This window comes from Artemia sp. Qi Xiang Cuo, chromosome 2, assembly GCF_049724085.1.
Source record: "Artemia sp. Qi Xiang Cuo chromosome 2, ASM4972408v1, whole genome shotgun sequence".
Lineage (NCBI taxonomy): Eukaryota > Metazoa > Arthropoda > Branchiopoda > Anostraca > Artemiidae > Artemia > Artemia sp. Qi Xiang Cuo.
The window spans coordinates 36,438,151-36,451,583 of NC_142795.1; the positions used below are offsets into that span (position 1 = coordinate 36,438,151).

At 34.3% G+C, this 13,433-nt stretch overlaps 1 protein-coding gene across 6 annotated transcripts in view; it reads left to right on the top strand.

The window, feature by feature from the left end:
* The window catches only part of LOC148955184 (TELO2-interacting protein 2-like), a 66,719-nt gene extending 53,953 nt beyond the window's left edge, over positions 1–12,766 (top strand). For 5 of the 6 annotated variants that reach the window (XM_089100701.1, XM_089100692.1, XM_089100677.1 and 2 more), the window contains exons 2-6: positions 84–544; positions 5,155–5,277; positions 7,027–7,182; positions 9,547–9,765; positions 12,356–12,750. In XM_089100701.1, the coding sequence (XP_088956827.1) occupies positions 92–544; positions 5,155–5,277; positions 7,027–7,182; positions 9,547–9,765; positions 12,356–12,652 (1,248 nt within the window). In that variant the 5' untranslated portion in view covers positions 84–91 and the 3' untranslated portion in view covers positions 12,653–12,750. Of the gene's footprint in view, positions 1–83; positions 545–5,154; positions 5,278–7,026; positions 7,183–9,546; positions 9,766–12,355 lie in introns of all 6 variants that reach the window. The other variant, XM_089100718.1, reaches the window with a different exon arrangement.
* Positions 12,767–13,433: the final 667 nt, after the last annotated feature.

Here is a 13,433-nt window from a genome sequence, read left to right on the forward strand (position 1 = left end):
CTACACTTAAGATAATATATTCTTCTTGTTTATTCTTTTTCCATGTGGGAGTATCCCTTTTAAAATAGCAGTTTTTATTTCAGGAACTAAAATGGAAGAAATCTTGCCGTTATTGCCTGAGTTGCCTGAACATGGTGACCCAGATCAGATCTTTGAAAACCATAAAAACTCTGTTAGAGACTGCCTTGAAAAGATCTTCAGAGATGCCTCTCAGTCCTCTGAAAATCTTAATCCTCTTAATGAAGATCCATCTTTTATTTGCAGTGTTATCCTTTTCAATGGAGAATACAGCAATAAATCTGAACCCTGGTATGATGATCTTATATATCAACAAGGCCAAAAACTTTTAAATCTTGTACTCAAAGCAAACTTTGTTTCTGACGTAAACGGTTTATTATGTAAGAGGTATGGTTCGGACTCTGGAAAACAAGCCTTGATGTTCACTTATGCTGTTGAAATGCTATGCAAATCTCTCCAAAAAGATAATTTCAGACAAAAGCCTGCTTCTTCATCAGCCTTTGTTTGGATAATGGAAATTGCTGAGGTATTTAGTTTGAATATATGATAAGCTTTGTATACTACATCCTGAAGATATTGACCATAGAGGCATATTGACCTCTTGGCATAATATCTAGCCAGGTTTTGATGCCCTGTTAGTAATTTGGGTTTGGTAACAAAGTTATTGCTTTCAATCAGAGGTAAACAAATGTTTTTCTGAGGTTTGGAAGTGTTTATACACAAAACATGAAATTCTAAAAATAAATCAGCGAATAAAATAAAAGTAAACACCGACATGTAAGTAAATACCAACTCCAAGAGCATCAAAGTAGTGGTGGTCTTGGAACTGGAATACACTTTCTAGACCAAAACTTAGAAAGACAAAAAATATTTTAGAATAATAGAAGTGGAGTTGCTTCTGCTCAAACAAAATAAACAGAAACAATTACCAATTATTACCTCAGGTGTAATAATTGGAAATTGATATTTTAAATTATGGAGGAGGTAATACCTCCTCTAGGATCATCGAAAAAGTGTTAGAAAAAATAAATGACTAATAAATGAAATGAACTAAGTTTCGTAATTTAGCTAGAAAGATTCCTACAAATTATTTCTAAAAGTATTCAGCTTTAAATTATATTTTAGATTACTATTCAAGGAACTCTGTAGCATTAGTCCTAGAAGCTAACTGAAAATCTGAGTCTAGCTTTTGCAGCTTATATAGTTATGACAGATAGCACATAACTGATCCCTAGACTTCCAGTGTGGAATGCAAAATATCTAAAAACAAAGTGGTAATGTGACTTCTTTGTGCATAAAAAACAAAATGTAAAAGCCTTGTAAAACAGCAGCTGGTAGAATTTTTAGTTGCTAAAAGTCCCTCGCCTAACTTACTTGAAAGTTTATTATAAATCACCCAAAGGGCAACATATTCAGTCACTAACTAGTTAAACTATAGGTGAGAATATTGTACGTCAAATAAGCAAAACGTGAGGATGAATAAGGAAAAAGCAAACATTTTTTAAATCTAGCGGAGGAAATAAAATTTGAACTTGCAAAGAATGCCCATGTTTTGTGATAAATATATCATAACTACCTGCGGGTAACTTTTAAAAGATGAAGTCATCAATATTTATTTGAGGATACTATTAAGAGAATATCAATAATGCTTCCATCCCCAGATTCTAGAAAAATCAATGCAAAACTATTTTAGCAGAATTTGCTTAAATATTATTTACACTTATTCCTGTTTATATTATATTTCAAGATCTTGCTTATTTGTAAAAAGTAATTTCTTGTAATATAGAGGTTACAGATTTTTTAAATAATACATATAACCCAATATCTTTAGGAAACATTGGGTGTCATTATAAAGCTCACGAATGTTATTGTTGACAAAGCGAAGGGCTCTAATTCAAAGATTAATATCAATTAAAAACATAGGTGGTCCAAGAAGACTTTTAAGAGATGTCCTTTGTCACAGGATGAGTGTCCTAAGGTAAAGGCGAAGTAAGGACATATTTTACTAATGTTCTTAGGATTAGATTCACAAAAGTATTGAGAACTCCCAATAACTCTTGGGAAGTTTTCATAGGTTGCCTATAAGCTTTTAATTTATAGAAAACAAGTTTTAATTCTGACATGGAAAGAAACTCGTATGTCTAGCAGGTATTCTTTCCAAAAATGTAGATGTACCTGTGTATAAGAGACAAAATATTTAGAGTAACTTAGATTGATTTATTTACAACTAGCTAAAATAAATGTGCTCTACTTGAATATGATCCTTAATAATTTTTGATGGGTTTTTGGGTTAATAGATTGGTCTTGTATTATCTCGCGCAGTATTAACGTTCCTAAAGTAGCGTAGTAGCTGTTTCACCTTATAAAAATTATTTGGACAATCTTGTAAGAAGTTGAATTTGTTTCAAATCTTGTCTTTCTTCTACGCAAATCGTTAAAGTAATTGCCATGCATGGGCAGATTGAACGTGTAAGTGAAAATTTTCCTGCTGAGATTGGTTTGAAAGACGTTCATTGGACAAATTTTAGCTCAAAACTGCAATTTCTTTCGTCTTTTTACCTTTTCTCAAAAGAAATCTACTTTATTCCCCCTCCCCTAATTAAAACTTTAGAACTGTGTGTATGGCTTAATCCTTTCAGCATTAGCAGATAAAAAATTAACTGTAATGTTAATCCCAGCTTTAAACTAATAAACTTTTGTTTGAATCAGAGGCAACTCTGTAGCACTGCCTTTGTAAAGAGCCATGTCCTCCTATGTATCGTATGGAAGTACCATGTGACACCCGGCCATATCGTATGGAAGGGGTGGTTTTAGAAACTTGGGAAGGGGCACTTTTGATAGGAAATTAAAATTGCTAGCGTTTTTTGACAAGGGTAAAAAGTGGCTGGAGGGTATCTTCATCTCACGTCCCTCTTTTTTCCACCTATCCCCCTCCCGTAATCTTCTATGTCCTAGGATCAAAATTTAGGTATCTATTGTGTTAAAAATTGTCGAAAGGTCCAATAAACATGCCTCCAAGAACAACATGACCATGTTTTACAGGGGAAATGGCTTTAAGTTATACAAATTGCCAGTTGTTTACAGAGAGGTTTTAGCGTGGAATTAATTTTTAGAAAATGTTTTTCAAAAAAGTTTTCAAGGCGAGGCAGCATAGGCATAACCGGTACTGCCATAAATGAATCCTAGATCTAACAAAAATTAAAATGAAGAATGAAGTCAAACTTAAGAAGAGAAATGATTATAAACAGGAATAGGGCTATCGCCTCCCAGACCTTCTACATGCCAGTGCATCATTTGCTCTTTATCAAAAACAATTTGAATTTCGACAAGTGTGTTTTTATTTGCAACAACCTCAACAACAACAAAATAATGTCACAATGCTAATCAAGTTTTACAAATAAGAGTGGCACTACCACCTTCCCTCTGAAACCGTTTGCTTGTTTGTAAGATTAAGCTTGTTTGTAATATAGGTTATTTTTTTCAGTAAAAACATAAAGCGTATTGGATTTTTTTTTTTTGTATAAAAATAAAGCATTCTAGTGGTTTTTATGTTTAGCTTGGCACAATTCAACAAAGAAAGGAAATATCATCAGTTAGTTTACTTGTGCCAGTTTTACAGATATTGCAAAGGCTGCGAAGAAGTACTTTTGGATCGTTTTAGGTTTCAACTTTCCTCTTTATCTCAATCAGAAAATTTTGTTATTACAATCAATATGAATAAAAAACATCCCAAACTTTATAGTAAAAATATTATTAAAAACTATTTGCACAAATCCATGGCCGATCAAATATTTTGACTGAATATTCCAGTTTTACTTAACTGAAAATTACAATTCAATTTTATATTGCAAATATTTTTATAGTTAACCAATAATAATACTATGCCAATTGAAAAAGAAACAAAAATTAATTTTTCCCCGGCATTTCCAAAAAAAAAGTTTTCCGAAGAAAAGTGAACAGACATATGTTTAGCTTCGACTTTATAACTTAAAACAAGTAAAAATAAAGTCATATGATAATTGAAACGTATAAGAATAGAAATAACTATGAATGAAGTAATTCATTCAGAGGCTTGAAGGAATTCAATTCATTTACTCCCCCCCTTAAAGCTATAAAGGTCACACCATTTGCGCATTATTGAAAACAAAATAGAGTTTAAGTATTTTCTCTTTTATCAATTGTAACAGTGGAAAATAAAAAATTACTGAGACTTTCAGGAATTTGTATCATTTTATTTTAAAAATCAATCTAGTTTTCAATTTCCTACACTTTCAAATGCATGGAAAATCAGTTTTTGTATCCCTTATTGATTCGTTAGTTCAAAATATTGCTTTGACAAACAAAATAAAAAAGTTTCGAAAAAATAAGTGTCCTTATAAAATAGTGAAATGAAATTTATGCTACAAATGTAACTATTCCAAGAATTTTTTCCTGTAATCTTGATTATTATCGCGATTTGTTTTGTTGTTGACGATGTTTTGCCAAATAAAAAATTGACTTCTCGAAATACAGGTAGTTTTTAGTAAAGCTCAAATCGCACTCTTGTCTTTAGAAGGCTTTCACGGACAGAGCCTAATTTTATTTGTGGTAATTTTTGTTCGTTTTAAGTTCGACTTGGTTATTCATTTTAATTTCTGTTCGTTTTAGCATTCGCCTGTTCATCCATAGGAGTATCTTTTATGTTTATGTTTGATGTGATTGCTCATTTTAATTTCTGTTCGTTTTGGGTTTCATTTATAGTATTTTTTTTTTCCTTTTCAGTCAAAAATATTATATGACTTTATTCATGTACGTTTTAGGTTTCAACGTGGCTCTTGATTTGTATCTGAAAAACTTGTTTTTGGAGAAAAACTTGTTTTTAGGCTTAAAACTTTTAGAAAGAACTTTTCACGAGAATAATAGTTCAATACTGAGTAATAACTTGTCACCGGAACTTAAAGGGACAGTGATTTCTCTCTTTCTTTATTTCCCTTTATCCTGTCCCTCTTTTGGCTCTGTTCCTTGTAGTTTGTCCACTCGAAGGCTTTTAATCAGAGGGTTGCTTATTGCTGGTTAAAGTGTTAATGTAAAAATTAATTTCGAGTTCAAATACCATGTCGCTTTTGCAAATGAGTGATATAGCCATGTATTTTTCAGGGAGATTTATTAGCGTCTGAACTGACAAGATGCTTGGCTCTGTCTCTTTTACTGGCTGACGACTACATGCCTGAAAATAGGAAGAAAGGATTGCTTTGTTTGGATCAGATTGTCAGAAAATCGGTGAGTAAATGTTAATAACCATTGCCGAAGATACTAGATGGGCTGCAAGGCTGTAAGCACATCGCCAGTGGACATCCAATTCTACATGAACATTAATGAAACTTAGTGTTGACTTAAACTTAAAATTCCTGTGCTTAGTTCTTGTGACAAGTATTATCGGAAATAAACCTAATCGAAAACGAAAATGCACTCGAGAATTTTCATGTGCAAGGGTTCTACTGTCCTTAGTTGCTAGTAAAAGGTGAATATAGGCGTGATTCCGCTGACCCAATTTTTACGAACAGTTTTATTAGCCCGAGAAACATAAATATTTGCTAACATACCTCAATGAAACTTCAAAGCGAAAAATAAAGCTCAGAAGAACACAGCGCGGCTTTGACGTTGAGGAAATACGATGTTCTTGGAGCCAAATAACTTTGAACCTTTTAATATTTCAACCAATGCACCAATCATGGAGTTAGCAATACAAGATTATTTCTGCAAAAAAACATGTGCGTATGTGCAAACCGGCTAGATTTAGGAACGGGAGATCAGAAGGTATTTCCTGGGATTGACGAGGGAATACAATAAAAAATGAGAAACATATGTTTTAGTGTCTACTGGGGTGGATTATATAGAAAACTAATGTGAATTATGGATAATTTAGAATTAAGTCCTTGTTTATTTTAGGTTTGGAAAAAATAGCCCTTCTAATCCACCATTGAATGCCTTAAATATAGGCTCTCAACCCCTCCTTCCTTAGATGCTGATGTAAATGAAGTTTGTCATGGGATGAAGCAGTTTTGCGTTTTTCCGAGATAAACTGCACCCATTGGAATGCCATGCATAAAATCTGTCTATGGAAGGTGGAATGGGGGGGGGGGAATTAGGATTGAAAGGGTGTTTTTTCTAACAAATTTAGAAATTACACTTTGTTTAATCTTTGTGTCTTTGGTTTTTGTCAGTGAATTCAACTATTTTCCAATAGTTGCCAGTTCTATATTCTCATGTTTACGCAAATTATGACAGATTGTTAGCACAGGTTTAAACACCAGCAAAAGACGACCCAGGTTTTGTAGGTTTTGCCACTGCTTTTGACTGGGAGACTTGGAACGCCACGTGGGATGTCATGAAGAAGGATGGAATACCTGATGAGTTGATTTACCTGATCCACGCATACTATGCGGGAACATAATCTAAAGCCGGAATCCTCACTCTTTGATATTGATTTGGGATTATGACAAGGACGCCAAGTACAAAATAGGATTTCGTGTCTTCTTTTATATTTGAATCCTCTTTAGAGCATGTAACAACCGTAAATAAATGATTAGATAGCTTTGACGGACAAGGGATAAGATACGCTTTGGATGTTATTACTTCTCAGGCTACATTTAAGAAGCCTCGTTGGCGTGTTTCTCAATATTGCTTTTTCTTACTTTTCTGTCTGATGTCATACTATCATTTTTCCTGTCAGGAGATGGTTCGTCAGTAACTATGACAGAGGACTAAAAAAATGAAAGTTTTCCTCCACTATAAAACGCTTTATATCTTACTTAACACGCTGACAAGTTCACGTGATTTTTTTGACAGATCTTGTGTAGTTTTGTTGGATTAAGTGAGCTAGTCTGTTAAACTAAAATATTTAAGTTAATCAATAAATAAATTCTTTCTGCTTCAATATTCACATTTTGTAATTTGAAAAGATCATCAAGAAAAGTGTCATTACGCACATTAGATATTCAAAAGTTGAAAGCTTATTTTTACTTTTAGACATCGACTCATATAAAGTGGTATAATCGATCCGACGTCATTTTTGATTGCCTTTCAAAAATGCTACACTTTAATGAAGAATGTACAGTTGAAGCTCTTTACATGACAATCTTGGTGCTTCTACAGAAGTGTTATAAGGAATCAGGTTCTTTGCAGGTATTGATTTTAATTCAAATTGAACAATCAGTTGATTGATTGATTTGAAATTGAACGTGATTCCTTTTAAAACCAGTTCTCTCTCTCACACATACATACATAATCGCTATTTTTCTCTACTCCCTTTCCATCGGCAACTCACTTCTTAATTTTAAAATTCTCCCAAGATTCTACTGTCGTGTTTTTTTTTTAAGACAGTAAAAACACACAATTTACTTTTTAAAAAGTACAACAGAGAATTTTGCTTTATTCAAAATAAATCTAACACTTTTCGTACAAATGGCCACTTTTGTCCTTGTCTCCTCTCTCTGGAAAATCACAGACAAGTTTATGTGCGTGTTCTTGTGAGAAGTCAAAGCCCGAAAGGCTTGACTCTTTATAAAGTTCTTGAAGCAAATGAACAGACCAGTTTTTGCCCTGTTCTAGAGTAAAATTGACCAAACGCACAAAACCATGCATGGTCCCAGTGCATGTGAGAGTAAACAAGCGAAAAGAATGTTATGAGAAAGATAAAATCAAACAGTTCGTGGTAACGAACTGTAAGTAGGGCTCAATAGTAACCGAAACTCTAAAAACCTGAATTTTGATACCAATAGATACATCAATAGAATCAGATTTTTATGCTGATTTCAAATATATAAATTTCATCAAGCTTAGTCTTACCCATCAAAAGTTATGTGCCTGAGAAAATTCGCCTTATTTTCGAAAAAAAGGGGGAAACAACCCCTAAAAGTCATATAACTTTAAACAATCACACCATCAGATTCAGCGTATCAGAGAACCCTACTGTAGTTTCAAGCTCTTATCTGCAAAAATATGGAATTTTATATTTTCTGCCAGAAGAAAGATCACGGATGCGTGTTTATTTGATTTTCTTTTATTTCCACAGGGGTGATCGTATCGATCCAGTAGTCCAAGAATATCGTGAGAGGGCTCATCTGAACGGAAATTAGAAGTTCTAGTGCACTTTTTAAGTGACCAAAAAATTGGAGGACAACTTGGCCCCCTCCCACGGTAATTTTTTTCCCGAAGTCACCCAATCAAAATGTTGAGATAGCCAGTTTGTTCAGCATAGTCGAAAATTTAATAAATATGTCTTTGAGGATGACTTAATACCCCACAGTTCCCGAGGGAAGGGCTGAAAAGTATGAGCTTTGCCCATTGTTTACATATAGTATTGGTTAATGGGAAGTATACAGACGTTTCAGGAGGGATTTTCTTCTGGTGGGGGGGGGGGTCGGATGAGGGGGTTACGGGGGGAGGATCTTTCCATGGAGCATTTTTCCTGGGGGGAAGGGACATTTCTATGAAGGGGGCGCCAGATTTCCCAGCATTATTTAAAAAACGATCCAAAATTAAATAAAAAACAAGTTTTTTCAACTGCAAGTAAGGAGCAACATTAAAACTTAAAACGAACAGAAATTATTACGTATATGAGGGGGTTCGCCCCCTAGTCAATACCTCGCTCTTTACACTAAAGTTTTTTTTAAGTACTTTCAAAAGAGCTATGTATTCTAATTAACCGGCCTTTGTGATTCAGGGTTTTGTGATTCAAACAAAATTCGAACTTTATCGTAAAGAGCGAGGTATTGACTAGGGGTAAACTCCCTAATATACGTAATAAAAACGCACGAATATAGAAGTTCGTTACGTAAGTTAATTTGTAAGTTACGTCAGAACAAAATTTCGAGAAACCATTTAGCCAAAACAAGTAAAATTCATATGCGAATTTCTTTTTAAATATTCATGTACGGTGAGCCAAAATCAAAGCTGCGTTAATTCAAAAAAGTTCAGAAATTAAATAAAAAAAACAAGTTTTTTTTAACTGAAAGTAAGGAGCGACATTAAAACTTAAAACGAACAGAAATTATTCCGTATATGAAAGGAGTAGTCCCTTCCTCAACGCCTCGCTCTTTACGCTAAAGTTTGACTCTGTCACACAACTTTAATTTTTTTAACAATAAAACTTTAGCGTAAATAGCGAGGCGTTGAGGAGGGGACATCCCCTCCTGTTTCTAAAAATTGTTCTGTTAATTTTTCTGTTCAGGCTTATTCCATGTAAACTATAATTACAGCATAGCTTTTTGGCGATTATTGAATGATATTTTTGACCTTGAAATTCCGTTGGTTTTGGTTGGCTGTGCTAGATTTTTGTTTTACATTAATTTTTAGATAGAGTTTTACATTATTCTTTAAAATGTAAGGAAAAATACTTTCAAGATAGTAATTGAGTAATTGTAATTGTTCAAAATAGTAATTTGAGCCTGGCTTTAGTGACAGTCTCAACTGACAAACAAAATTTATAAGGATTTATCATATAAATTGTTATCCCATTGTTTAAAGCTTTTTATTTTGTTTTTTTAGTTTACTAAGTCGGATATTGTATTTCAACGTCTCATTGAGGTGTCAAGTATAGAGCAAAACCCAAAGATGCGAGAAGTTTATTCAATGCTTGTATTCTTGTATGTAAGACACCAAAATTTAAGGGCATTAATGTGGAGGAAGGATCTTTTCCGGATTTGCGATGAATATCTTGCTGATAAGAGAAGTATAACGACCCCTACTCATCAAAATGTTCTGCAGGTAAAACTTCGGTAACACTTTTTATTTTGTTGTTTAGCTTTTCGACAAGAAGCTGTTGAAATTCTATCGTTAAAAATTTCAATTGGGTAACTTTCTAGGATAATTTAAGAATAAGGTCATTTACTAAAACTACACTACCCCTCTATAATATAGAAGGGAGGATAAAAATCTCATTTGCTTGTTATTGCAAATTTTTGTGGCCCCACCAATTGCTGAGTACCATACTGGTAGTTAATGCAATTAAATAAGGAACTGTTGTTTGGCCAACCATTCTTTTATTACACTGAAATGATTTTCTCTGATATGGAATTGCTTTGCATAGCAAGGGACTACCAATAACTTTGTGTCTTCTAAGAAGGCGGCGTCTTATTAAGATACAAGACAATAAAATCTCCAGTCATATAAAGAATCTGGATCCAGTACCTTGCACAATATACTCCGCTTAAGGTCTGGAGGCAGGACCGAAGCTACACACAGTTCTTCAAAGATCTTGCCGTTTCACGTCATGCTCAAGTATAATGCCGCTTAAAAGTGAACTGATACTTCAGTGCATAAAGTGATCGAAGACTGGGGGGGGGGATAAAACCATATTGGCCAATGCCAAATGAGAGGTTTTAGAATAAAAAAAATTAACGGAATAATAACTGAATATTGTTACGATGTGATCCAAACGAATATGCAAGTCACCGAATGTGACAACCAATATAAAAGATATAAATGGGAGGAACAGCATGTTCGCCACGATGCCTATTTCTGCTAATATTTTTGCCTCTCGTGAAAATCTTACCACAAGCCTAAAAGGATCCGTGTGTTCCCTCCCCTCTTCTTTCGGAAGCCCTAGCTTATTGTATCAGAAGATGGATTCAGAAAAACCAATATGTTTCTCCCTTTCCGTTTATCCTTGTCCAAACACAATATTGATCATCATTTTGAATGTACGAGTAAACCGTAATTTCAAACCGCGATTGCTCAAGACTCGTTTTTTAGCAGGGACTGCGCTTTGATTTTGGACTGGTGGATTTATACACTATGGTTAAAAACGGCATGTTCATTGCTATTATCTAAAATAACCTAATAAATTTCCAAGTTAGGTGCATGAACTTGCAACAGTTAATAGAAGACGCTTACACAGGAGTCTATTTCGGGAATAGGGAGAACTCGTCAAAAAAAAAAAAAAAAAAAAAAAAAAAAAAAAAAAAAAAGCATTTGCCCATAAGGGTTTGATCATTGAATTTTGACTAGTTATTGACGTGGCGGATCCAGGGCATGATCAATCCCCGGGACTTAGTACAGTTTATTTTGTGGAGTATTCACTTACATAACTACGGCTCTATCGAGCAAAGAAGTGAAGCAATTCCAGGCCGATTCCACGTTCATTCAAAGTCCATGGTCTACCATAGAATAATTATAAGCTAGTGCACTGAATAAGAGATAGAACCTATTTAAAGAGAATAAAACGCAACATAATTAAATTTCTACCTGCAGAAAGGCAACATAAACAAAAAGTATAAATTTAAGCTGGCTACTAATATCACTCTACATTTCTTAGATTCACCATTAACAACAAACAGGAGAGTCGTCCAGCAAAATAAACAGTAAACTGTAAATTAAACTATACTTTCTCGGGGAAAGGAGCGTGTGCTAGACTTGATGGAAAAAGAAATTTTTGCCGTTTTTGTTAAAAGGATGGAACGTATATACGAAAGATTAATTCAGGATGTAAATTGAATTCTATTGTAGTCTCATGTTTTGGTTATCTATTCATAATTCTGTTTTACCGTAGAAAGGAGCATGTCTGCTAACAAAAGCACGATGAAGGATACAAATGGTAAAAACATGGTTTTATTGCCTACTCTATCTAAGGGACCTGACGTTTATCGTAACCTTAAACCAAGAATGACCAAGCCGTGGCGGATGCACCGAATTTGGTGCACTGAATTATTACAAGAGAAAACTACATTATAATGTTTTGTATCTGCCTTCTTTTAGTTGATGATAAGTAAATACCAAGCATGGAAATCCAGTACGGTACGTAAATACTGCAGGGAAAGAGAATTGACAATAGACGTGTTATTCTCTCAACAAAACAGGGTTACTTTTATTTAAATCTACTGAAATACGTCGTAAGTTTTGACCATGCAATGAATCTATACTCTTTCTGTGCCAAGTCTACGGAGACAAGAAAGAACAAAATAACGCCAATGAAGCATAGAGACATCATCGTCGATGAGCTTTCCGTTAATCTATTACGCTGCAAAATAAAAGGACCAAAGAGGAGCAGAAACAGCGATATTAGGCACGGGGTATGCAAACATTGGCGCATAGTACGAAAAGGATTGGCCACCACCCCCTGCCCCAAACGATCAAGCGTAGCTCTTAATTTTCTTCGGTACAATTATAAAGTGAGGTGGATTCCCTCTAATGGAAACTTATTTTCTAGCTGCATTTGCTAAGCAATGCGTTATATTTCGGTGAATCTCAAAACAACTGCTTTTTACAAGAATTTGACTAATCATTTTCAGTGATAAATCATGCAAGACCCCTTTCCCTAAAGAGTATTATGATATACTAAATGCTTTTTCTGTTCTAGGTGCTATTTGAATTTTGTCGACTCTGTTCCCCACGATTAAGGTATTTCATGGAAGAAGTTTTAGAGATAACCCTCAAGTTCGTCTACGACACGTTAACACAGAATGAACTCGTGAATAAATCAGTTGAAAGTGTTGTCATTGATATATTGGTGCTGTTAGCGACCAAGGAACCAACTCTTTTTGCTTCGCTTACCGAGGGTCTTGAACGAACAAACTTTGAAAATCTTAAGTTTAACGATTTCATCTTAAAAGCCTTAAAAAAATTGCAAATCGAAGAACTGTCTGAGGCTACTTAAATTTTTAAATAAAGTCATTTTTTGTTTTTGTGCTGTTTGTTACTATATGTATCAGAGAATAAACCCACAGATGAATGAAAAAGCAAGAAGACTGGTTTACTTGAAAGTACTTTAAAACACACCATATATGATTGGGTACCAAGTCGACATGAAAGTAGCTATTGCCTGCTGATGGTGATTATTAACTGTGTTCCACAGAAGGCTACTAGTAATTCTAAAGTGCTGTAAGTATTCTTATGGCCTTTCTTTTTCTCGGCCTTCTTAGATCAACTTGACAAATCATCATTGATTCTTTTTTGTTTATTATTCCTGTAAAGAAAAATGAACGCGAATTGCCATGGAAGCACCCAACGTAGAAGAGGATTTATAGAAGAGTTAGACGCCATTTTCTTTTGGTTGCTATTAGTCACATTAACTTATCAATGAGTAAAGCATGTTAATCTAGTATTCATCAAGCTCACTGAAGATTAGAAAAGATGGGGACATATTTCGCTGTTGGTGTGTCTTTCCTAATTATCTAAATCTGCTTGAAATAAATAAAAAATGAGAAAAATAAAAATAGTTATACTCCTTGGCAGGGGCGTCCCGAGACTCATTTTATTGGAGGGGCGATCTTCGTAAATTTTACCGAATCGCTACCTGATTTATGCCGAATTTTCTGCAGAAATCAAGAATTTTGCTAAATTTCGAAAAATTTTGTAGAATTTCTGCCGGAATTTTCGCCTTCGGCGAAAATTTTACCGAATACCTGCGGCGCGCCCCTCCCCCCTTGGGAAGCCCC